Raw genomic sequence first — 27241 nt, 5'->3', positions numbered from 1 at the left:
TCTAAAGGGACATTTCTTTTTCCTTTTAGAATGTTATCACTATACCAGCTGCTTCCAGTTGCTCAAGTAAATTTACCTTTTGAGGTTTTCTGAACTTTTGTGTAGGTATTACAGAGTTCTTACTCAGCCTTAATGTTTTCATCTGAAATGCTTGAAAGTTTTTTATTCTATTAAAGGTACATTTTTTTCTTCCTGTAGGATTATACTCATCTTTTTCAGGCTGTTATTCTTGGTTTTAAACTTCTCTCCTTTGACTTTTTCAAGATTTCTTTGGGTTTATAAATGGAAACTGCCAGGTATTATGTGGTTCTGAATGAAGGTTTTTGGTTCTTGAACTTCTATCTTGATGCTTACAATATTTTTTCTTTGACATGAGATCCTTGGATTTTGACTTTTGGGTACCTTTAAGGAAGAGATTGAGGCATTCTCCTACTCCATTTAATTTGCCCTCTGTTTCTATTAGATGTGGGTAGTTTTACATTTAGGATTTCTTGAAGTACAATGTCCAGGCCTTTTTGGGCGGGGGTAGGGTGGGGTTAAATATCATTTTTAGGGAGTCCAGTGATTCTGAAATTTTCTTTCCTTGACATGTTTTCCATGTCAGTTGTTTTTTGGTTTTCTTCAGCCTGCTGGTTCTCATAGTCTCATGGGGTCATTGATGATTTCCATTTGTTCTGTTTTAGCTTTCAGTAATTCCATTTCTTCAATAAGGTTTACCATACTTTTGGCTAAAATAGTTATTCTTCTAATTCTTTCCTCAAGAGTTTTTACTTAATTTTTAAAACTCTCTTGCTTCATTTCTTTTAGGTTTTAATATAGGCCTTGTGGAAAATCTGTTTTTCCCTTTCATATTTTTCATTTGTATTTCTTTTTTCAATTGTTATGGTGTTAGATTAACAATAATTTTTTAAACTACAGGCTGTTTTCTATTATTTAATTAATCTCTTCAGTTTTTTTCTGATAAAAGTATTTTATTTTTTTTCCAGTTACATGTAAAAATAGTTCTCAACATTTGTTTATACAAGCTTTCCAATTTCACATTTTTCTCCCTCCCTAGACAGCAGGTAATCTGATATAGGTTATATATATATACATAATAACATTAAACATATTTCTGCATTAGTCATGTTATAAGAGAAGAATCAGAGCAATGAGGAAAAACCTCAAAATAGACAAACAACAGTATCAAAAACAAAAGAAATAGTATGGTTCAATCAACATCTCTACTCCGCAATTTTTTTTTTCTTTCTGGATTTGGAGATCCCCTTCCATCATGAGTCCCCTGGAACCCTTCTGTACAATTGCATTGGTGAGAAGAATCTAGTCCATCACAGTAGATCAACACACGATGTTGATGATACTGTGTACAATGTTCTTCTGGTTCTGCTCATCTCACTCATCATCAGTTCATGCAAGTCCTTCCAGGTTTCTCTGAACTCCTCCTGCTTATTGTTTCTTACAGCACAGTAGAATTCCATTACATTCATATACCCCAACTTGTTCAGCCATTCCCCAATTGATGGGCAACCCCTCAATTTCCAATTCCTTGCCACCACAAAAAGAGCAGCTTTAAATATTTTTGTACATGTGGGTCCTTTTCCCTTTTTTATGATCTCTTTGGGAAAAAGACCCAAAAGTGGTATTGCTGGGTCAAAGGGTATGCACAGATTTATAGCCCTTTGGGCATAATTCCAGATTGCTCTCCAGAATGGTTGGATCAGCTCACAGCTCCACCAACAATGCATTAGTGTTCCAATTTTCCCACAGCTTCTCCAACATTCATTCTATTCCTTTTTTGTCATATTAGCCAATCTGATAGGTGTCAAATTTTTTTTTTTTAGTGAGGCAGTTGGGGTTAAGTGACTTGCCCAGGGTCACACAGCTAGTAAGTGTTAAGTGTCTGAGGCCAGATTTGAACTCAGGTACTCCTGACTCCAGGGCTGGTGCTCTATTCACTGTGCCACCTAGCTGCCCTTCATCTCTTCAGTTTTAATCCCTGATATAGGGTTTTGCATCATGGGCAGGTTCTACTCCATGCTGTTCTTTTGGGTAGAATGGTGAGTCGCCTGACCTCTACCTTGTATCCTTCCGCCATTTAGCTTTGAGCTTTAAAGGGTTGGATTGTATCTTCAAGACCCTCTCTGGTGTTTTTGGACAGAATGTTAGGGACGTCAGAGACTGCTCTACTCTCCTGGGCTTGCAAGGTCCCCATTGTGGGGCTCTCTATGATCATGCTGGCACTTTGTTTAAGGATGATGGGAAGGGGGGCATTCCTATTGTCCCTGGCCTTCTGGCTGACTTTTTGTGTATTTCTGGAGTGGAAGCAGTAACTTAATATAATTTCTCCTTGGATTTATTGATCATTATTTGGTTTGTTGAAAACTTAAGGATTTTGCTGGAATAAAGATGAGTAATCTTGCCAGCTTGCCTCCTATTCAGGTGGCCGTCTTAGCAGAAAGTTTCATTTATATTATACCACAGTTTGTTCAGCCATTTTCCAATTGATGAGCACCCCCTTAGTTTCTAGTTGCTTTATGTCACAAAAAGAGCCACTATAAATATTTTTTATACATAAAACCTTTTTCACTTTTTCTGTTCTCTGGTGTATTTTTACTATGAGTGGTATTCGATTAAAGAATATACAGAATTTAGTAACTTTTGGTTTCAAGATGATTTCCAGAACAGCTGAGCCAATTCTCAGCCCCATCTGCATGTGCCCATATTTCCACAGCCTTCCAAAATTTGTCATTTTATTTTTTTTTACCAACTTTGCCAATTTGATAGGTGTGAGATGGAACCTCAGAATTGTTTTAATTTGGGGCAGCTAGGTGATGCAGTGGATAGAGCACTGGCCCTGGAGTCAGGAGTACCTGAGTTCAAATCCAGCCTCAGACACTTAACACTAGCTGTGTGACCCTGGGCAAGTCACTTAACCCTAATTGCCTCACTTAAAAAAAAAAAGAATTGTTTTAATTTGTACTTCTCTAATTATTAGTGGTTTGGAGCATTTTTTCATACACCTATTTATAGCTTAAATTTCTTCCCATGAGAACTACCTGCTTATATCCCTTGACCATTTATCAATTGGGGAATAGTTCTTATTTCTATATATTTGATTCAGTTCCTTATATACATTGGAAATGGGACCTTTTTCAGAGAAACTTGGTGCAAAGCTTCTTTTTCAGTTACTTATTTCCCTTTTAATCTTAACTTATTTGGGTTTGTTTCTACAAAACTTAAAAGTTTTAGAGTTTTACATAATCAAAATTGCCTTTTTTAACTTCTTTATCTGGTTCCATCCCTTTTCTGGCATAAACTCTTCTCCTAGTTTATATCTAAAAAGTAATTTCCTTGCTCCTCTAATTTGTTTATGATAACTACCTTCATGTTTTCAGCAGCTATTATTCTTCTGTTTTCATTTTATGTTTGTGAGTGATAAAATAATTCTCCAGAGAGTTGAAGTTGGTAGTTATGTAAAGCATCATGGAGACCTGCATGGTAGACATAATGAAGGTTTGAACACATTACCCTCAAAATATTGTTCAGGAGTAGCGGCAAGTGATATAAAGACTGTCACCAGAGAGATAAGTGAGTAGAAAATAGTATGAGATGGTCATATGTAGAGAACCAGAAATAACCAATGGGCAATCTGTATGCTTTATTGGTTTTCACATAATGTAGAGAAATCTTGGTGAATGCTCTGTATGCATTTTTGGGAGGATGTGCACAAAAATCTCATAGGATCAACTGTGATCTGTATAATTTTTTTTTTTTTTTGCTGGGCAATTGTGTTTAAGTGACTTGCCCAGGGTCACACAGCTAGTAAGTGTTAAGTGTCTGAGACTGGATTTGAACTCAGATACTCCTAAATCCAGGGCCAGTGCTCTATCCACTGCGCCACCTAGCTTCCCCAATCTGTATAATTTGAAGGAATAATTACATTGGTAATCTATACTGGTAGATTTGTTGAATTGTACTGGTAAAGGAAGTTCTTCCCTCAGAGCTCCCTTAGTGAAAGCAAGAGTTTGATCTTAAAATAAAAAGCTTATCTAACTAATTACAAAATAATAGACAACTCTAAATTATATGGTGCAGTTGAAGTTGATGAGAGTTCAGCAGTGGGAAAGATCAGTGTCTTCTGGATTCATCAGAAAATGCTTACTAGATGTGGGGATTCAGATGGGCTTTAAAGAACTATATTGGGGGGCAGCTAGGTGGCATAGTGGATAAAGCACTGGTCCTGGATTCAGGAAGACCTGATTTCAAATCTAGCCTCAGACACTTGACACTTACTAGCTGTGTGACCCTGGGCAAGTCACTTAATTGCCTTGCCCCCCTCCCCCCCAATAATAATAATTTTTTTAAAAAGAATTATAGGGGGTGGCTAGGTGGCGCAGTGGATAAAGCACTGGCCTTGGATTCAGGAGGACCTGAGTTCAAATCCAGCCTCAGACACTTGACACTTACTAGCTGTGTGACCTTGGGCAAGTCACTTAACCCTCATTGCCCTACAAAAAAAAAAAAAGAATTATATTGGGCTTTAAAGAATACATTGGATTTGAGTAGATAAAGATAATGGGAGTAATATTTTTGAAGGGAAACAATAAAGACATGGAGGCAAAAGAGCAGTTGAACATGGGGAACACCCTGGAAATTGAATGTAAAGAGAAGGTGCATATTGAGTTGTAGTGGGAAGTAAGGTTAGGGCCTGCTGAGAGTGCCCAGATTTCATAGGAAGGGAGAAAGTCAGAGTAGCCAGCTGGAAGGATGTTATAGAAATCCAGATATGAGCTTGATGAGGGACTGTGTACTAGAATGGGGTCAGTACAGAACACATTACCATGTATGTAGAATATTGGAGGAGCCTTGTGATGGGTCTACTGGCATTTGCCATCTCTTCTACTCCAATCTATCTTTGATATTCTTGTCACATTTTTCTTTCCTGTGTATTGATCTGGTCATGTAACTCTGTTTAGATATTCTTCAGTGGCTCCCCATTACAATGCTATTAAATAAAGTTCAAAATTCTGTACCTGGAATTCAAGATTCCTCATAGTCTGGTACCACTCTACCTTTTCAGCTTTATCTTACTGCCCTCTGAATCCTGTGTCCCAGCCAAATACATAGACTCTACCATCGACTGTTCTCTTTGTTTTCCTGTTCCAGTATCGTTGTGATCCTTATTTTTAAGGATTGGAATGCTTGCCTTTCTCTTTGCCTGTTGAATTCCATCAGGAAAATGCTAATTCATGTACATTATCCTCAGTAAAGCCTCCCTGTTGGTAAAGACTTTCTTGGCCTTTCTCTAAAGAATTAAAAAATTTTATACTTGGCTTAGACTTGTGTATAAAACTTTGTATTTTAGACGGCAGATGCCTATGGGTCTTTCCCTTACTAGATTAAAAGTACTAGGAGAAGGGGCAGCTAGGTGGCGCAGTGGATAGAGCACCATCCCTGGAGTCAGGAGTACCTGAGTTCAAATCCGGCCCCAGACACTTAACACTTACTAGCTGTGTGACCCTGGGCAAGTCACTTAGCCCCAATTGCCTCACATAAAAAAAAAAAAAGTACTAGGAGGCATGGGTCTTTTCTTATTTAACGTTTGTATTAGATCTTCAAATCACTTTTTCCTAAAGAAATGAATTAAATTTAATAATTGAACTGAAGTGGAGAGAAAGAAATGGATATATTTTGTGAGAGGAATTGATAGAGCTTGGTTAGAGACCACCTATAAGGTTGAAGGAAGGGGGCAACTTGGTAACTCAGTGGATAGAGTGGAGTTAAGAATACTTTTCTTCCTGAGTTCAAATCTGGCTTCAGATACTAGCTGTGTGACCCAGAGCAAGTTATTCAATACTGTTTGCCTCAGTTTCCTCCTCTCTAAACTGAGCTAGAGAAGAAAATGGCAAACCACTCCAGTATTTTTGCCAAGAAGACCCCAAATGGGGTCATGAAGAGTCAGACATAACTGCAATGACTGAACAATAACTACAACAACAATATAAGATTGAAGGAAGGAAATGAGTCTGGGCAACTGGGAAGTTGTATAGTCATTAACAGCTCCAGGAAATGTTTGTGAATGTGTGTGTGTGTGTGTGTGTGTGTGTGTGTGTGTGTGTGTGTGTGTGTGTGTGTGTGAGAGAGAGAGAGAGAGAGAGAGAGAGAGAGAGAGAGAGAGAGAGAGAGAGAGAGATTGGGTGGTATGAGTGGGGTAGGATGGGATATGCACACCCTCATAAAATTTGTTTTAAGGAGTTTGGTTTTGGACATATTGATTTTGAGGTGATGAAATCCCATTAACCAGTTGGAGATATGAGAAGCTAGTGTTGAATATACAGATTTGGCAGCTATCAGAATTCTCAGGTACTGACCATGTAAAAGGGCAAGCTTAATTTGATTTGTAAATTTCACAGAAAAGAATGAAGAGAGGGGTAGCTTGGTGGCGCAGTGGATAGAGCACCAGCCTTGGAGTCAGGAGAACCTGAGTTCAAATCCGGCCTCAGACACTTGACATTTACTAGCTGCGTGACCCTGGGCAAGTCACTTAACCCCAATTGCCTCCCCCCCCCCCCAATCCATAAAATTGCCTGAATAGATCAATAGCATTATACTTAAAAACTGCTCTTTGGTGAAGGTGAGATGAGCTGAAAACATAAATAATTCAATTCAGTAAGCATTTATTAACTGCCCACTGTGTACTAGACTCTATGATAGAGACAACAAAGTTCTTGCCCTCAAGGACCTTACATTCTCCTGGGAGAAAACAACATGTATACAAATAAGTAAATAGAAAATATAAGCATATAGTATAGAAATATGTTTTAGGGGGCAGCTAGGTGGCATAGTGGATAAAGCACCAGCCCTGGATTCAGGAGGACCTGAGTTCAAATCCAGCCTTAGACACTTGACACTTACTAGCTGTGTGACCCTGGGCAAGTCACTTAACCCTCATTGCCCAGCCCCCCCACCCCCCAAAAAAAAAGAAAAGAAAAGAAAAGAATGAAGAGAGTTATAACTAGTTCTGAGGAACATTCAGTTTAATGTTCAGTTTGGAATCTAAGTTTGTATGTAGAATTAAAATTTCTGTGTAATATAAATGGAAAATAATATGCTTTAAATGAATTAAATAATGTAGTGAAAAACAATATTATAGATTTTTAAAAGCCTTTTATTCAAAAATCGTTCAATCATTTTCCAATTATTCTCTTCTTCCTCTGAAACCTTACTTTACCTTAACCTTCAACTATGCATATGATATTTGACAATGGCATATAATGATTGTTAGATGAGGAAATTATTAATTGACAATTGAAAGGTGAAATACTTTCCTCTGAGGAAAGGAGAAATGAATGTGAAACATTGGATATGTGTAATACGTTAACTTGGTTGGTCACTGAGATGTTTATAATACAATTATAAAGGTTTTTACCCCGGGGAAACGATATAGAAAATATAAATCCATTGCAATTTCCTGAGATATGACAGAAAATTCCCCTTTTCTCTTATTTTTAAGTACAGAACCAAAAATATCCAATGCTTCAATTTTTTTATAGTAGAAATTTTAGATGAAAAATTCACTTTAAGTTCCCCATCAAATTGATGACCAGGGTTATTTTCTGAGGGAGAGACTAGGTGATATAGTTCTTTCAATTTCTACTTCCCTTCTTTCCAGGAAGTACTTCATATATTTGTCAGAAGCTCATATAAAAATGCAAAGAAAATTTCACTGTGACTAATTTCATGACATTTTAATCAAGAGGCTCTAAAGTCAACCACCATTAGTGGTGACTTCAGGGTTAATAAATGAGTAGGTTCTTTTTCTGTGTGCGAAAGACTAATAATGGACTTACTTATTTTATAGGTATTATGAAAGCCAAATGAGGTGCCCTTGACACAAGAAACGTTCCTTACTGAACATTCCCATAAGGATGGATAGAGATAAAAATCCCAAGAATGATGATGAAAGTACAGAAACTAAAGCAACAAAAGTCTTCAGAAATTCTATCCAAAATCCAGAATGTGAGGCCTTATCTGATCTGAAATCAGACATCTCCTCAGATGAAGTGCATAGAGATCTTGAGAAGACAGAAGAGAATGGAATAAACAAAAGAGGATTTTCTGAATCTTCAAATCCATTAAATGCTGATGTGGATAAAAATAGAAATGAGAATTTTCCCAAACGAATAAAGCTGGATGTCTCAGAATACCTTAAAACAGAGGAAAATGATCTTCAGAGTTCAGTTACAGCAGTGGGAATCACTGTAGATAGTATGCAAAAGCCCTTATTGAATGAATTCCCAGATAGTGACACATGTCTTCCAAATTTATTGTCTCCTAATTGTGATCTCAGTGTTGCTGATCAGGCAGCTCCAAAAGTACACGCAGAGAAAAAGTCTATGGAAGATGTTTCTCGTGATCCTAAAAACATATCTTCTCACCTGGAAGAAATCAGTGTTAGTTGTACAGTAGGAGATGTTGATAGAGTTTTAAAATGTAGAATATGTGATCAGTTGTTTTCTACTTGTTCTGATCTGGAAAAACATTCTGAAAGTCATGTAAAACATTCTAAAGAGCTTACCTGCCACCATTGCAGCCACAAAGCAGAGAACAGTTCATCCTTACACACACATATTAAACAAACACATGGGCAGCAGAATATCTTTAGTTGTGATCTTTGTGGTTTTCAGTGTGTTGAAGAAAATCTTTTGGATGCTCATTACCTTGGCAAGACACACCTCCGACGTCAGAACCTTGCCGCTCGTGGGGGATTTGTCCAGATACTGACAAAAAAATCATTTGGTAAAAAACCATATACAACAGACACAGAAAAGACAGTGAGAACAAAACCTAGAGCTCGTAAGTCGAGAAGTAAGAATGCTGATTCAAGAGGATTAAGAAATGCTCAAAATAAACTTCAGGTTTTGAAAGAAAGCCTTTCTAAACCAAGTGGTGACAATGAGCTTTTTGTTGAAATGGTGCCATCTAACAATATTTCCTCAGAAAACCTGAAGACTTTTGAAGAAGAGAAAGTTATTTCTCTTGGTGTAGAGAGAGATATTACTGAAGGCCAGGAAAAAAATCAAGGCCCTAAATTAGTTACTTCAGAGGATCTTTTAGATAAATTAGAACCTACTAAGAATGACCTACGGACAGTTCATAGTATTAATACAGTGAGGAGACTGGAAAGAAAAAGACCTGAACGAAGTGTTGTAATGTTAAGCTCTGCCTTTAGACGAAGAAGTGGATCTTTCGCCTTAAAAAGTCAGGCAAAGAAAAGACTTAGTCTTTTGGGAATTAGCAAAAAAGGCAAAAATGAAACACACAGGATGTATATGAAGCACCTAAGAACTCAGATGAAGCCAACTGATGCAAAGTCAACAGCTGTGCTAATAGAAACTAATAATGATGTTGACAGTTTGTGTATGACTACCTCAGAAACCCAGGAATTTATGCAGACTAAGACAAAATCTCACCCTCCATCCTCCACACAACTTGACTCTTTGATAATGAAGCCATTTTCTGGTCACCAAATGGTATGTACTTGTACATACTGTGGCCATATCTCTGAAAACAGAAACAATTTGGAAATACATGTGAAAAGATGCCATGCAAGAGAGAGAAAATTTCATTGTCAGACCTGTGATTATTCTAGTTTGTCACGGGGAGACTTAGACAGACACTTGAAGAATAACCAGCATCAGGAGGCTGAATGTATATTTAGTTGTCATTGTTGTTCATTTGTTTCTGTGAATGAAATAAATCTTAGAGACCACATGAAGGAAGAGCACAATCTGATTTTTGCTTGTTCTCATTGCAATCTATTCTTCCAATCTAGCAAAGACTTGGCAGAACATGAAACCACCGAGCAACATATCAATTTATCAGTTCATTCAAAGAGTTCTCAATCAGTTAGCAATGCTTTGACTTTACAAACTAAAATTTTAAATACTTTTGAATTAAGTGATAATAGAAAAGAATCTATTGATAAAACAGAGAAAGCTTTTCAGGATGATGCCCATAAACTCTCTAAATCGAGCCATGGAGGTGAAATAAAGCATTCTACCTTGAATAAACCTCAGTTTCAATGTAAGAAGTGTTTTTATAAAACAAGGTCTTCTACAGTTCTTACTAGACATATAAAGCTTCGGCATGCTCAAGACTATCACTTTCTGTGCAAAGCATGTAATCTCTATTCCTTGAGCAAAGAAGGAATGGAAAAACACATTAAAAGAAGCAAGCATCTTGAAAATGCTAGAAAAAATAATATTGGTTTACGTTTTGAAGAATGTATTGAAAGGGTTTGTATAGGTGCAAGTGATAAAAAAGATGAGTCTAATATTTCTGGGAGTGGAACAACTGAAGGAAATGTGGAAAGTATGCAGTTACAGACATCCTGTCTTGAGACAAAAATTCCAACTAGTAAAGAACAGTATAATGAAATCACCAAGGATGGTGAGTTAGCTTTGGCCGATACTCCAAAGAGAGGAAGACCTAAAGGGAGTATTTCAAGGACCTGTTCTCATTGTGGCCTTTTGGCTTCTAGTATTACAAACTTGACGGTTCATATTAGACGGAAACACAGTCATCAATATAGTTATTTATGTAAAGTATGTAATTACTACACTGTAACCAAGGGAGATATGGAACGCCACTGTGCCACCAAGAAACATAAAGGACGTGTAGAAATGGAAGCAAATGGAAAACAAGGGTCAGATATTATTGTTTGTCCTGAAGAGAGTAATCTCGATTCTTCTAGGAAGATGACTGCCAGTCCAGTAGGTCCTTTAGATGGAAATGTTGGCAATGCTAATGAGTCAGTTGAATTGGGTAATACCATCTTTGACAAATTGTCAGTAGAACATGGAAAAAGAGTTGAAGAAGAAGTTGAAAATGTCTTTCACTCTCTAGAGCAACAGGGGAATGAAGATTTTATTGACAAAAAAGAGTCAATGCCTCTCAAATCAGAGGACCTAATTCAGGAGGTTGAAAAGAGCACTACAGTTACAAGTGATAATAAATGTACACATTGTGAATTTGTTGCTCACTCTTCTGCTTCTTTAGAACTGCATGTAAAACGGAAACATACAAAAGAATTTGAATATTATTGCATGGCATGTGACTACTATGCAGTAACTCGCCGAGAGATGACAAGGCATGCAGCAACAGAGAAACATAAAATTAAAAGACAGTCTTATATTAGTTATTCTTCTGGAGATGAAGGAAGTGTCACAGATATTCCTAAAAAAATCATTATTCTACATGAAGAAGAACATGAGCAAGATTCTAAAGAACTACAGATAAATTCTGACCAAACGGGATATACCCTTCATACAAGTGTATCAGAAATGGCTAAGCCTAGAAGAACTGATGATTGTCCTCTCTTAGATGAGAATACCAGTGTAGACATTTCCCATGTAATCTGTAGTCCTGATTCATTAGAGGTTGAAGCAAGGGGAGAATATGATCTCAAAGAAGACCATTCTCTGGTTGAGGCATTCCATCAACCCCTTGCCAAAGATAAAGTTAGGAAATCTGAGGAGACAGTGCACCCTAAAGAAACTTCTGCTATTGACTCACCCAAAATGTGTCAAAACCCAAATGAAGGAAGCCTGGATTTTAATTGTGAGATAGTAAAGAAAAACCAAGATACAACAAATGATGTGAGTGGTCCAGATATTCATTGTCAGAAAACTGAGGAACGCTTGGGTGAAAATGGAAGAAAAATTGGTAGTGAACAGACAAGTACTGAAATTCTAGATAGACATCAAACTGAAAGTAATTCTTCAATTGTCTTAAGAGCAGCAGTTGAGCAGTCCAACCTTGATGACAACAATATAAATGAAGTTGAAAATATTCATCGTTCTGAGGATGTCAAAGACTCACAAGAAGGATCTCTTATTGTGAAAGAACCACTTATGGATTCTCAGTATGAAAATGAAATCATTTTGGAAGGTGATGGGCCAGAACCTAATACACAAGAATATAATGAAGCTTTTGAAACTATTGGTATTGATGATAAAGGAAGGTCCATGTATACCTTTGACCAATTTGATTCTTCTATTGTAAGAATAAAGAACCATGAAGATGATGACTCAGCAGAGCAACCTGAGGAAAGTTTGATGACAATTGGAATGAAAACTAATGAGTTACCATTTAGAGACTCTATGCAAGGTCTAAAAAAGAAGAAAACTGAAGGAAATTCCCTTATCGAATCCACTCGTATACGTTGTGATGACTGTGGCTTTTTAGCAGATGGTTTGAGTGGACTAAATGTTCACATAGCTATGAAGCATCCTTCAAAGGAAAAACATTTTCATTGCTTATTATGTGGAAAATCATTTTATACAGAAAGTAATCTCCACCAGCATTTGGCTAGTGCTGGCCATATGAGAAATGAGCAGGCCAGTGTGGAAGAGCTTCCAGAAGGAGGAGCCACTTTTAAATGTGTCAAGTGCACAGAGCCCTTTGATTCTGAGCAGAATTTATTCCTTCACATTAAAGGACAACATGAAGAATTGCTTCGGGAAGTGAATAAATATATAGTGGAAGACACAGAACAAATCAACCGTGAGAGAGAAGAGAATCAGGGAAATGTTTGCAAGTATTGTGGAAAGATGTGTCGAAGTAGCAATTCCATGGCATTTCTAGCACATATTCGCACTCATACAGGTATGTTTGTTTTGTAGCAAGCACATGTTTACCTATAAATACAAATGAATGCTAAAACTTTACTCCTATCCAAATATGATTCTTAAACACATTTGTTCATTGGTTTTCAAGCAATTTACAACATTGCCATGGTGAAAAAGCCACTGGTGATACTGCAACATATTCTTAAGGTTATATAATTGTTGATGGCTCTCCCATAGGCAAGTTTCAAGAGATTGCTTTTGGGTTTTTCAAAAAGTTTATAGTCTCTTTTGAAATTGCATCATATTTTGACCAGTACTTAGGTTTTAAAGTACATGTTAAGTAGTATTTTGTATTTTTGGAAGACATGTTGATTGATTTTGAGAGAGATATTTTGAAAAGTGGTTAAGATAAAAAATTATTTATATTTGGAGGATTTATAATATCCAATCCATGCTATGTTGGTTCCTGGAAAATGTAACTGCTGGGCAACAAAGTTCTTCCTTCAGGGAGTCAAAAATCAGTCATTGTTTTTCAGAGCTAATATATAACGCTGATCTGATGTTCCTGAAGGTAGCACCTAATATAGTTTCTGTGCTCTGTCACACTTAACATTCCATTTTTATGTTTAATTTTAAGTGGAAATTTAAAAACATTTTTGTGGAAAATGCATAAGTCACTATTCTAAATTTATGTAAAAATTCACGGCTCTGTTTCTATAAACCTGCCATACATTCTTTATTTTAAATAGACAGCTTTTCTAAATCACAGTGCTCTGCTTAGACAAGTGGTGTCTCCATAGTTGAATTTATGAGTGGATTTGAATAATAAATTCACATTTCAATGAACATATTTTCATTAAAACTGTAAGGTTTATTTTACTGTACTTTTAAATAATGGCTTATTATGGAAGCTATACTTTAAATTCATGCAGTATTTGAAACTTAGTGCATGGTTACAAGGAAAAAGGCAAAAAAGGTAAGAAAAATCATCATCATCGTCATTGAAGATAAATATTTCCATTGAAGAAGTGTGGGACAATATGCATACAACTGATGTGGGCAAATATTGACATTGTCTTCTGGACACCAGTTACTTTGGTGCAGTGGTAGAATTTGTTGTCACTGCTCTTTTATACACTTCTATCAATACCATGTTTGAATGTCAGATTGTAATAAACGGTTAACTTTTGGTTGTGATATGTCTGGGAAATAGTCTTGTTCACATGGGCAGAACATATGTATCAGCTCTCAATATGTTCTCTTAAGGCAGATAAAACTGAATAAAACTAAGGGGAAGATGCTAATGGAGCTCTTTTTAGAATTCTTTATGCAACTGTCTGGTCAAGACATGTTGCTTATAATTGATGTGTCCATTACTTGAATTCTCTTGTAATTATAGTCAATAAGTCTTGTAAATGTGTTAAAGCTCACTAAAAGCATACAAATTCAAGAACAGAGTAAGGCTAATAATTTAAAATAATCAATGTAGGCATTTCAGCACTTAATTTCCCTTGTGTGTTGATAGCTGATCATTCTTAATCCATTAAGATTTATTTAGTCGTTTACAATGCAAAATAGGTTTGCACTGGTCACTTGTGCCATTTGAAAATGTCCACCAGGTTAAGTGCAGAATGTAGTCCATTAGTCTTCCTTGACTATATGTATTAATTGCATTTAAAATCAAGTTAATGTGGATGTGAAAGTGAGGTAACTATCAATATATGACAAAGCAACCATACTTATATAAGTTACATCATTGATTGTAACATTTAGTAAAAGTTAGCATACTTTTTACCATCTTGTATAGGTCTTATCAGCAAGTATATTTTTATTGTTCTTTGAAATGGATACTAAAAGGATAGGATTCCTAAGTACAGAATACTAGTCGTCCATTTCAATTTTGCAGGTTTTTTATTGTTTCTAAGTGTTGCTGAGCAGATTTTTAATCTGAGCTTTTTTTTTCAGAGAACCTCAAAATGAATTACTTTTCTGATGCTTTGCTTATGTCCATGAAATAGTAATGCTAGGACTGTTATTAATGGTTAACTGGAAAAGGGCTTACTCTTCCAATCTCTGTTTTCATATTTTGTGATTTACTGTATGTTTTATGTAACCTTTTCTTCTCATCCTTAGCACAATAAAAACAGTGCTGTAAGAAACAAATGGATTTTGGTCATAAAGAGTGGTGGAGTCAAAAAGAGCCTTCAAGTCATTCTGGGCATTTGCTAACTGGAAGCAACTGGTTTGACCAGAAAATGCAGTCTGCTCTATCACATTTGCATTTGGCTAAGAAAAGTTACTGGTCACTTTTCTCTCTCATTTTCTTATTTATTACAGATCATATTATTTTTTAAAAGTATTTATTAAGCTCTAACTATATGTCATGTACTGTGCTAAGCAGAAGAGATACAGATAGAAAAATGAGGTAGTCCCTTTGCTTAAGGAGGTTATGTTCACTAAAGGAGAAGACCACATATAGGGAGGAGAGTGATGTCCAGGGAATAATGTTTTGGTTTGATAAGTCACAGGGATAGTCAGCAGAACAGTAGGATAGTCAGTCAACTGCCCTTTCAAGAAGTAATGGTCATATTGGTTTGATTACAATTCTTAGAACAAGAGATGAAAAGCTGGGGTAGGAACAGAATTTCTGAGGTGGTTGGGTAGGTTATTGTTTAAGATGCCATTAAACTGAAAGGGAAAGACCATTTTTGAGATGATATGATATTAAGATCCACCACAAACTGACAGTGAATTTTTAAAAAATATGCAACTTTATAAAAGAAACCAAAACTCTCCCAAGCCAGTATTTTAAAATAATTCATTTGAAAAGTTTGCAGTTCAAAGGTATTTTGCCTGTCAGTCAATAATTTAGATGTTTATTTGAGGCCAGTTCACAGTTGACCAATTTGATTTGGTTGAAGTATCTTGAGGGCCTTCAGTGAAGAGTCTTTTTTTTTGGGGGGGGGGCGGAGCAATTGGGGTTAAGTGACTTGTCCAGGGTCACACAGCTAGTAAGTGTTAAGTGTCTGAGGTCTGATTTGAACTGAGGTACTCCTGAATCCAGGGCTGGTATTCTATCCACTGCACCACCTAGCTGCCCCCAATGAAGAGTCTTAAAGGTCCTGTAGTGTTGGTGTGACTTATTGAAGCTTAACTTTTCCTTCCTTCCTTCCTTCCTTCCTTCCTTCCTTCCTTCCTTCCTTCCTTCCTTCCTTCCTTCCTTCCTTCCTTCCTTCCCTCCCTCTTTCCTCTCCTCTCCTCTCCTCTCCTCTCCTCTCCTCTCCTCTCCTCTCCTCTCCTCTCCTCTCCTCTCCTCTCCTCTCCTCTCCTCTCCTCTCCTCTCCTCTCCTCTCCTCTCCTCTCCTCTCCTCTCCTCTCCTCTCCTCTCCTCTCCTCTCCTCTCCTCTCCCTCTCCCTCTCCCTCTCCCTCTCCCTCTCCCTCTCCCTCTCCCTCTCCCTCTCCCTCTCCCCTCCCTCTCCTCTCCCTCTCCTCTCCCTCTCCCTCTCCTCTCCTCTCCTCTCCTCTCCTCTCCTCTCCTCTCCTCTCCTCTCCTCTCTTCTCCTCTCCTCTCCTCTCCTCTCCTCTCCTCTCCTCTCCTCTCCTCTCCTCTCCTCTCCTCTCCTCTCCTCTCCTCTCCTCTCCTCTCCTCTCCTCTCCTCTCCTCTCCTCTCCTCTCCTTTTTTGATGGGGCAATGAGGATTAAGTGACTTGCCCAGGGTCACATGCCTAGTAAGTATCAAGTATCTGAGGCTAGATTTGAACTCAGGTCCTCCTGAATCCAGGGCCAGTGCTTTATCTACTGGGCCACCTAGCTGCCCTTAACTTTTCTTTTGAGATATTCAACATTTCAGGATACTAAGAAGCTTTGAGCTGCCATTATTTTGGAATAATTGTAGAATTTAATCTGGCTACTTGTCTCCAAAGAGAATGACATTTTTCATTAGAGTAGCTTGAATAATGTGTCTTAATTACATGATGGATCATGTGTTCTCTTTGGGCTTGACATCTTAAAAAAATTATATAAACTCAGCAGTTTAGAATGACTAAGATTTGAATGATTCAGAAATGCTGCAATTAAGATTTTGGTTTATTTTTAGCTTCTCTTTGCAATTGTTTGGCTTAATGATACAAGAATAGGGGACAGATACTTTAAAAAAAAAAAGACTTTGCCCTGGCTGTCCATCTTGTCTAGAATGCTTTCACCTCATATTTGTGCTTCCTAACCTTCCTGGCTTCCTTCAACACTCAGTTCAAATCCCACCTTCTGTTGAAGGCCATTACCAATTCCTCTTATTGCTACTGCTTTCTCTCTGAGAAATTACTTTCCATCTACACTTATATCTTGTATATACTTAGTTATTTGATTTCCTGCATTGGAAGGTGAGCCCTTTGGGGACAAGAACGGTGTTTTTGTTTTTCTTTATATTCTCATTGCTTATTATAATTCATGGCACATAGTAAGCACTTAATGAATATTTGTGGACAGAATGACTAACAAATTAAAAGAAACAAATAGCAAAGATAGTGTTTTATAAAATAAGACTTTTCAAAGTTGTATTGAAAGTATAAAATCTGCAAAATCTTGAAAAGTAACATAGCAAAAACTTAATACATGTGGGGAAGTGAATATATTTAACAATCATGTGTATTCTCTTTAATATTTGCAGTTAAACTATATGTTAAAGTTTGATTAGATATTCACAGCAAGACTGGAAATAATTTGGATGCTACCAGTTTGTTTTTTTTTTTAATGGAGGTCTGCAGTTCACTTTTTTCATCCAGAAAATAAGTACTGGCTGTAGATGTGAGTATTTGAATTTTCATGGCAAAGAAATGGAGATGTTAGCAGACAGTCAACTCTGAATATGAGAAATAAAAAATAGTCAAGGCCTCAGTGATTTCTGGATGAGAGCAGTCAACAGAATAATACATTTATGTATTGTCAGCACACCGTAGCAATGATCACTAAGACCTGACTGAGCTGTAGTTTCTCACAAAGGAGCCATGTACAGTAAATGGAAGACAGCAAAGGTCTTGTATCAAAGCCTTTGAGACACCTGTGGTAACAGGAACAGGAACAGGAACAGGAACAGGAACAAATATGCAACTTAATCGTTATATGAACAAAGCTAAAATAACATAGTTTTAGATTTATAAGATATTTGAAATCTGTTAAGTAAAATTGTAATACAAATACTTGGTGAGCTTTTGAGTATCCAGCTGGAGTCTAGATATTATTAATTATACAATTAGTTTTGTAGTTCATAATTTGGAATATCCTCTCTAATAGTTTTTTATTTAATATATAGGTAAATTGTCTCTCCTCAGATTTATTTCATTTCAGTAGTCCTGTTAAAGAATTCTATGTTGATTTGAAATATCACCAAATTAGAGGTGTAGTTAGTTTTATCAGGATCATTTAAATAAACTGGTTTTTCAATGTGATTGATAAAATGTGATTGCTGTGAGCTGCAGTCTAAACCTGCTTTTGACATTTAAACATATAAAGCTGACTAGATATAACCATTCAGGTGCTAAATATATTTTACATCTACTTCTAACAGTAGAAATGGAAGTATTAAGAGATCTGGCTTCATTGTCATTGAACTGTGAAATATTCAACCTTGTCTGCCCGTGCTTAGTACTGTTGACTTTTTTATTTCTGTTAGAAGATTAAAATTAAATGCTTCATTTTTTGTCAGCTTTTGGGAATTAAATTGAAATTTAAGACTCTTAAAATTTTTTACTGAGATCTTCAATTTCAACAAAGTATTCTTGGAGGATATTCTATTTTCAAGGGCACAGCACAAAGGTTCATTGATCAAGTATGATATACTGTAACATTTTTCTTATCAGAGCTCTTTATGTATATTTATTAAAGATCACATATTTCATATTATACCTAACTCAATTGGAAAAAGTACTTCACAAAACATGTACTAAACATTATATGAAAAATCTAGGAACATATTGTACTTATTTTAAACTATAATTTTATGATTTTGATACATTAATTTAAGGATTTTTAGTGCTTAGAAAATTGCAAGGTGACACAGAATATGTACTTGAAATAACAAGCTACTACTTGGTAAGCCTGGTGGTATGTGCCCAATTTAATCATGACTTTTTACTTATAATTTTTTATCTTTAGTTTAGGATTTGTATTAGGCATCAATTTAAAAGATACATATTCCTATTTTTCCATGTTCAAGAAAGATAGTGTAATGCTTCTTGTGAAATGATATTTTAGTCTTTTGGTTTGCATGTCATTTTATGTTAAGAAATTTGTTCTTGAAATAAATAATAGCCAAAATGTCAATATTTCTGGTTTGCAGAATCATCATAAATTCTTGACCATAAAACAGTCATAAAGGCATCATATTTTATCCACTGTATATTCATACATTGTGTGTCATTACAATAGCAATGTAATGAATCATTCTGTGTATGTGACAGAAAAAATCTGAAATACCAATGCTAATGTGAAATGTTCAGACCCAGAGAAATTAGGAGATGGTCACAGAGAAATTTATTAGGAAATCAATATACTTTGAAAGAATTTTGGTAATCTGTCTGTATTTCCTTTTTGAAATGTTTTATTTTCAAATATTAACTCAGTTTGCTAGACACTTGTATGAGTTATAGGGAAAATATTTTGTAGCACATTTACATGGTATCATTCAGTGTATCATTTGTCAAGAACTATTAATTTCCTGAACTATAACTTAAGTAAACTCTCAGTTGGCATACCTACTGATGCCTGGCCTAGCTCCTTAAGCCATAGCTTGATGCAGCATGGCCATTTTCAGGACATATGAGATTCCTAGTCAGATTAAAGATTTAAGATTTAAGAGGCACCTTTTACAAGAATTTTCATTTTTACAAATTTGGATTGCATATTATATTAATTCAACTTACATATTATGTTAAATTTTACCTAGGATCAAAGCCATTCAAGTGCAAGATATGCCACTTTGCAACAGCTCAGCTTGGAGATGCCAGAAACCATGTCAAGAGGCACCTTGGAATGAGGGAATACAAGTGTCATGTCTGTGGGTGAGTAAATTGAAACCATTCCTACCATGGTTAGCTAAGAAGCCTATGCAAGATACGCATTGTTTCAGAATTCAAAACTGTTATATGAGCAAGAGTGGCTAAAATTATGCATGCATATCCTCCTTTCCATTGTTATGGTAAATTCCTTAAATACAGTTATGACATTCTTCTCCCACTTCTAATCCTGTACTGAAGATGAGCAATTTTATGGGCTACAAGGTCAATTTGAACCTGTAATCTGTAAATTGACTAAATTATAGGATGTTCATTCACATTGCCAGAGAGAACTGTAAATTCCATTTAAAGACATAAAAAATATATAATATAGCCTTTACAGTGTGTGTGTGTGTGTGTGTGTGTGTGTGTGTGTGTATGTTTTTCTCACTATACTATTATAATTTTAGTCTATTAACAAATCTTTTGGTCTGTAGGAGATTTTCATCATGTAAGAAAATGCAAAACAAAAGATTAAATTTCATACAACTTGTTGTTGCACATATAAGGTCATTAAAACACACATAGGAAAACAAAATTGATTCTACATTGTGTGTGTGTGTGTGTGTGTATTCTTGTGTTGAAACTTGTTGTTTTCCTTTCTCTCTTAATGGCTATTTCTTCTGAAGAATCATTCGTAATGTTTAATTGTCCTTCAAATGTGTTGCATTTAATAGGAGGCACTGAGATTCCTTAATGCAAAACTAATTAATTTAGCAGAAATGTTTAAAAGGTTTTAAAATGCCATGACATATATGGTACATCATAGGATATTCAAAGTTGGATTTTAATACCCTTCCTCTGATTAAAAATATATTTTAATGTTATTATGCTAGAGAAATTAGCTAATATATGCATCACATTAAGTAGGACTGTGAAACCTGAGAAACCTGCTCTTGAGTTTTTGCAGCTAATTCATAGAACAGCCCAGGTTAAATCTGGTGCCCTGGTGAATGGTACTGTGGGATGCAAGGCTGGTCTTCTTGCTAGGACTTTTGTACAAATCTCTTGCAAGTCAGAAGTGAGTCCCACTTTGTATAGGACAAATGAATTTTCATCTGGTATGCAGTTGAAGTATTTTCACCTTGGCAAACAGTTTTTACAAATAATTTTGCAAGCAATTTTATTAGATGTGCTGCGTGATTTATTCAGTTGTCAGAATTGATGGTTCAGTGACTTGCCGCTAAAGTAAATGAAGATGAACTTTGTCCTAAAGCCCCCTGAAGATCAGTACTAGAATGGGTTTTGTTACTGCTCCTTTTTGCTGTGAGGGTCAGGTGGCAAATGGTGCATTTTAATTACTCCAAGTCTTCAGAATTTTAAAAGACATCTCATTGACTGTTTTTATCTGTGAGTTGTGGGATGGAGAGAGTTTTATGGAGCTTTAACATCAATAAAAATTGTGTTGCCTATACACAAAACCTTTAGAATTAGTTGCTAAGACTTGCCTTGAAGTTGTTGGCAAACCTAATAATGATACTTTGTTTTTCTTCCTGCCTCCAACAAAAACTTTTGGTTAATATAGTAAACAGCTTCCTAATTTTGTGAAGCTCTCATTCCCAGGCTAAGCATTCTCATAAGAATCAGATAAGTGGATACATTTATGTATTATAAGTAGGTACAATACGTTTGCTTATTAGGAAGTTTAATTCCATTTCCTTATATTAAAGCCTTAAAAGTAGTCAAAGAAAACCTTCTGGTAGCAGTTTTTGGAGTTTATGCTAACCAACACCAAACATTTGTGTGGTTTAAACTATATAGTTAGAGCCATTAGTCACGAAGTTCTACTAATTACTGCATGCTGCTGAAATGTTACACCAGTGGCCAACTATGCCTTACATTTAAGGCTCAGCAATATTATAAATGTATTATTTCTCTTGCATGTTTCAATGTAATGTGAAGTTTTGCATACATACATGAATTCATATATGTGCATAAATATACAAACATGTCAAGTAAAAGAAACCTGAGCTGCAACAGTTTTTCTAGGATAATTTTGGCATTTTATTCTGCTGTACCTTATTAAATACCTTTTACTTTTAGTGGCATTTAATTTTAAAACTGTTGTATTGTGGCTATCATATCACTATAATAGGTATTGTTTCACTGAAGCTAAAAGTTCTGAAGAATTTTAATGAACTGAAGAATATGAAAAAAAACAGTTGAAAGTAAAAAATAATGAATTTATCACCTTATAATGTGGAAAGAAGTAAAGTATCATAGCTCATGATGTATTTCTACTGTTTAATTAAAAGAATAAGGAATTGGATAGGTTAAAAATAGAATGGCAACATTAAAAAAAATTGCTAGGATTGGCCATTGGATTAGTGGCACAATAGAGCATTGGTACATTAACACTACTGACAATGTCAATTCATTATCATTGATGGCTAAATAATCTTAGAAAAGCTCAGTGGACCTATTAGTTCCTGAACATAAGCAGCTCATGCTGCATTTCTTCATTAGCTTTAATTGCTATAAATTTTACCTTTTTAAAAATCAGGCTCTAAAAGGTGAAGTGATCTTTCAGGAACATTAACTCTGTAATTTTGTCACAAACAGAAGGTCTTGCACTATGTTTTCTTTTCTTCAAGTACTTAATATTCTCTTCTTTGACTTTTGGAATCCTATGACTAATTTCTTAGTCAGTTGAGTTATGGAGAAAAATTATTTTACAAATGCAACTGAGCTAGTTAGAAAATTTGAACAAGTACTTGTTTAAGGTGAAATGTCAGTAGTAAGACAAGAATTTTCTTTCAAAAAATTTTTGCTATTTAGAAATATTGCCTTTATATCATAAGCATAAATAATGAAGTTGGCCAGCATTTCCTAAAGTATTGTGAATTTCTTTTATAAATTGAAACCTTCTTAAAAGATGTCAGTACATAAATAATCTTTCATTTCTTGTTTTTTTTTTTTTAGTTTTCACTTTTATGGCCCATAAATTAACAATCAAAAGTGATTTCTTAACAGTTGACATAAGTTGTCTGCTAATTATTTTTTGGTTGGTTCGTTTTTTTTTTTACTCCTAGGGAAGATCTAATTGCTATGTTATAAGTGAAACATAAGTTTATATAAGGCTATGTCTTAAAATGTGTGATTGCTAGTGGGTACCATGGATTTAAAGTTTAAAATTCTGTTTGATTGCCCATATTAGAACAGGGAAATAATTTAACGCACCATTTGCAAAAAGAATTATTCCGCATTTCAATCTGACTTTCTTTCACTGTGGTTTTTGGAAAACATTTTTTAATTTTAAGTGATTTCTTCAAAACAATTTTCCCTATTTTCCTTCTCTTAAGCATGTTTTTGAATGATATGTTGTAATATTGAGTTACATTGTTGATTTATATTTTTGGAGGCTAAACACGGCCATGCAGTCATCAGGTTGACCATCTCTCATGTATGGTACTCAGCTTACATGCATTGTGAGGGGTGATACAGAAGATATATAGAGCACTGTTTCTACCTTCACAGACCTTATGGTCTTTTTGGAAACCCAGTCATGGAGATATTTCCAGCACATTTATTTGAATATCAGTTTGTTATAACATCTTCCTCTCTGCCATCAGGGTATTCAACAATCTGGAATTTTTAAGGACTTAGTGATATTAATCTGGTAGTTTATTTGACATGTATTTCCAGTTCTATTCAATCCTGCCTTGCATTTCCTGTCTTAGTCTATTTCTTGGTCATTCATTTCCTTTTAGTCCTTTGTTCCTTTATTGCTTTTCTTTCTTGCCTGCCTTTATTCATTCAAACACTTTTAACAGATATCTACTTTCTATATTTTATGTTCTTTATTATGCTCGAATTCTCTATAATTTGCTCTTTCATTTTCCTTATTTTCTTTTTTCTTTGTATTCTTCATTTCTTTACCTTTCTTTTTTGTTTTCATTTTTACATGCATAAGTTATTTTTTAAAATGCTTTGGATTTGTCTTCCCCTGAAGTGCTGTGGATTCCTATACTTATACTGTGTATGTGAAATTAAATTGAAATATAAATAAAGAAAATTTTAAAATTGCAAATTAGATGATGATTCCTCTTGTCAGAAAAAGCTTGAGAACTGAACTTGAGGTTTTCTTTCATTAGATGAATAACCACTTTTCAAAAAGAATGTGTTATTGACATCATTGTAGTATCACAAGAATTATATTCAATTACTGATAATAAAACAGCTACTGATATAAAGCCACTGTAGGCCATCTGACATGGTATGTACCAAAAATGTATTTGGGGGCTTAATTTTTACAACACTGAATTATTTTCAACCTTGATTCTTTAGGATCAAGCAGTAGCTGCTGGCATAGAACCCATCTGATCAGAAGGTAATAGAGATGAAATCCAGATTGGGTACCTACCTATGAGATTTGGGAGAAATGTCCATTGTCTTTTCAAGTGTGCCCTCATATACTTTCATGTTAACTATATATTTTTTGTAGTAGATTTAAGGAATCTTAAACAGAAAGTTCCTACAGCAGGGAAACTATTTTTGTGTGGCATTACCTAGTTTTTGTGCGTTAGAAAGGATCTCTATGTAGATGATTATAATGTCACTTTCTGACCTTTGCAGCTTGAATAATTGTAAATCATTGCTTCATAACGTGTCAGAGAATGTCTGTACTAGGCAATTAAATGGCAGAATATAATAGACCAAATTATTGCCTGTCATGTTTTCAACAACACAGTTAGTATTTGAGTTACACTTAATCATTACGTGCATTAGCAACTTCATTGGAATCCAGCTTCAGGCTGAGCATGAAATACATTACATTATTTAAACCTCTAATGGTACAAGTCATTTATTTGTGTTGAAGTGTACAACATGCAGAGTTTCATAAAGCAAGGAACACTTGAGAGCTTAATTTATCCAAATCAAAGTCTAAATGCAGATAAACACAAGTGGCAAAAATTAGTAATTTTTATAGGCTGGAAATATTTAAAAATACATGGTTGTGGGTAATTGTAGGCAGCAGGAATAAATTAAAATCACTATTTTTAGTCTGCTCTGGGAACTAAAGCTGTGTATACCTAAATCATTAAAAGCACCACGGAATTGCATTTTTAGCTGAACAATTAATTACACACATCATATCTGCAGATGTATCCAAATAAAATAAATGTTTGGTTCAGCTGGTTGTTTTGGTTAAAGAGTTATAGATATAAAAAGTTTGTTTTAATATATAGCATGAATTATGCCTGTAACAACATAAAGTACTACATCTTTCAGTTTGGAAAAATCAGATTAAGTAAACATTGAAAATACTGTCTTGTTATATGAGAAATAAATAGTTGGTGTGTTATCTTAATGTTTCTAGTTTGGCTATATATTCTGGGTTAAGTTGGAGCATTTTAAAATGGCCACATAGCCATTAATACTTTTATTGCTGCCATTATAAGTACCAAAAATGGTATTACTAGTTTAATTTTTAATGACTAAGACTTCTAATACTTATTATCTGATGGCATATATGCCATATATTTTTCACATGAAAATATCTTATATTTTGAAGACTTTTAGAATTAAAGTTTAAAACTGATTCCTTAGTTAATATAAAAACTGGACCAACTTTCCTTTTCAGTTTTATTAAAGGGCACTTGACTAATAATTTAGCCTACAAATGAATGTGTGTGTGTATATCAAGCAGTGCTTCTTTTGTTATTTTTCTGTCCTGACTTAAACACTGGATTAGAGAGGAAGTTTCTTTCTCCCCTTTCCTTCCTGCTTTCTTGGAGCTCAAGAGGAGAGTAGTTCTCAGGTGTTTCTAAGGACAACAGTATTACAACCCCAAGTATCAGAACTGAATTAAAATATAGAGATTAACTTTTTCTAGTATCACTTTTGCTTTCATAGCGAAAAAAAGTCCTTATGATGATTTTAGAATACATTTTCTCTCCTGACTTTCATAGTAAAGTGTTAGAATAAGACTTTCAAAGACTTAAATGGACATTTTTCTGTTTTCTTTTTCCCCATTGCATACACTATTTATAATGTCCACTTGCTAAAGGGGAGTGCCCCCTTTAGCTTCTTTCAATGAGTCGCACAATTTCTTTTCTCCCTTTTCATTCCCTTTAATTTGTTAGTCGTAAGTATCTGTAATGTTATTGCTTCATGTAAGGAAATGATGTTTCTTCATGAAGCACAGGGGGGAGTGTGAGAACCATGGGCCCCTCCCCGCTGCCGTGAAAGAATTCAACCTTTCTGAAGTGTCTAAGGTTGAATTGGTGTTCCAGAAGTTGCCTCTCTATTCATGGACCACCTTCAAGTCATGTCAATAATGGATTTGAATGCTATACCAGCCTATTAGCTTGTAGCTGTGTGGGGACCACTCCTTCCTGTTCCACAGGGAGCTTCTGGTTGAACTGAGTGGGACTCTTTCTCTTGGATAGCATGACGAGCCAGGTGAAGGGGGCTTTTTCTCTGTCTCTCTCCAACGTAGATTGGAGCTAGGTTTTTTCAATTCTTTCAGAGATATGTGCTCTCTTTCTCTTTACTTCCTTCTAATATACTTTAATAAAGGCTTAAAATTTAAGCTATCGCTGAATTTATAAGTAAATCCTAGCTATTTTCCTCGCCACACGGTGCGGGGGAGAGGGGGGGGGCAGCATGTAAGGACACACACGTTAGATTTTAAACGTCACAGTTTGAATTAGGCTTTCTGTTTGTGTGTCATAGCAGTGACTCATAGAGCTTGTAGTTCACTACCCCTTCTCTCCCCCCCCCCCCCCCGTCATGCACGTGAGTGTGCGCGCGCGCGCACACACACACACGCCCCAAGTGCTTTAAACTATGTTTCTTCCCATTCTTGCGCATTTGGTTTTTTAAAACCAAATTCAAGGCTTTACATTTATCTCTATTAAGTCTTTTTGTATCTCAATTCTTTCATCCAATATATTAGCAATCCTTCCCAGCTTTATGCCACTGTTAATATGCCAAGGATGTTAATGCTTCCATCCAAGGCATAGTTAAAACATTGACCAGAATAAATCCAATAATAGAGCCCTTTTCTTCTGCTAGATGTTGTAAATACTCTTCTCTAGGTTGATATGAGTCCATTAATTGTTAAGATAATTTAGAATCTACCTTTGCTGTCCTATTACCCAACCCATATCTCTTCTTTTTGTTCTGAAATATATTGAGTTTGAGAAATATCTTGCCAAAATTCAGGTATCCTTTCTTTAACTTTGCACAGATATACATTGAGCATTTTTGTCAAATACATGACAGGTATGACTCTAAAGAACCCATTTTGGTTCTTTTTTTGTTTGCTCATTTGTTTGTTTTGCAGGGCAATGAGGGTTAAGTGACTTGCCCAGGGTCACACAGCTAGTAAGTGTCAAGTGTCTGAGGCCAGATTTGAACTCAGGTCCTCCTGAATCCAAGGCTAGTGCTTTATCCACTGCGCCACCTAGCTGCCCCCCATTTTGGTTCTTAATGATCACCTCTTCCTTTTTTAAGTGCTCACAGATCATCTTTTTAATTTGTTCTAGTAACTTGCCAATTAAGCTCAAGAGGCTGTTTGTGGAATCTGTTTTCTTTATTTTGAAAATTCCAT

The 27241-nt window shown here is 35.5% G+C and overlaps 1 protein-coding gene across 2 annotated transcripts in view; it reads left to right on the top strand.

The window, feature by feature from the left end:
- The window catches only part of ZNF407 (zinc finger protein 407), a 660319-nt gene that overhangs the window by 72196 nt on the left and 560882 nt on the right, over window positions 1–27241 (top strand). For both annotated transcript variants that reach the window (XM_043976868.1, XM_043976869.1), the window contains exons 2-3: window positions 7862–12669; window positions 19575–19689. In XM_043976868.1, coding sequence (XP_043832803.1) covers window positions 7929–12669; window positions 19575–19689 — 4856 coding nt within the window. In that variant the 5' untranslated portion in view covers window positions 7862–7928. The remainder of the gene's footprint in view (window positions 1–7861; window positions 12670–19574; window positions 19690–27241) is intronic.

Source organism: Dromiciops gliroides, chromosome 1 (assembly GCF_019393635.1).
Source record: "Dromiciops gliroides isolate mDroGli1 chromosome 1, mDroGli1.pri, whole genome shotgun sequence".
In the NCBI taxonomy this organism is placed as follows: Eukaryota; Metazoa; Chordata; class Mammalia; order Microbiotheria; family Microbiotheriidae; genus Dromiciops; species Dromiciops gliroides.
The sequence above is the reverse complement of the archived record's forward strand: the minus strand, read 5'-3'. Positions and strand labels throughout refer to the sequence as shown.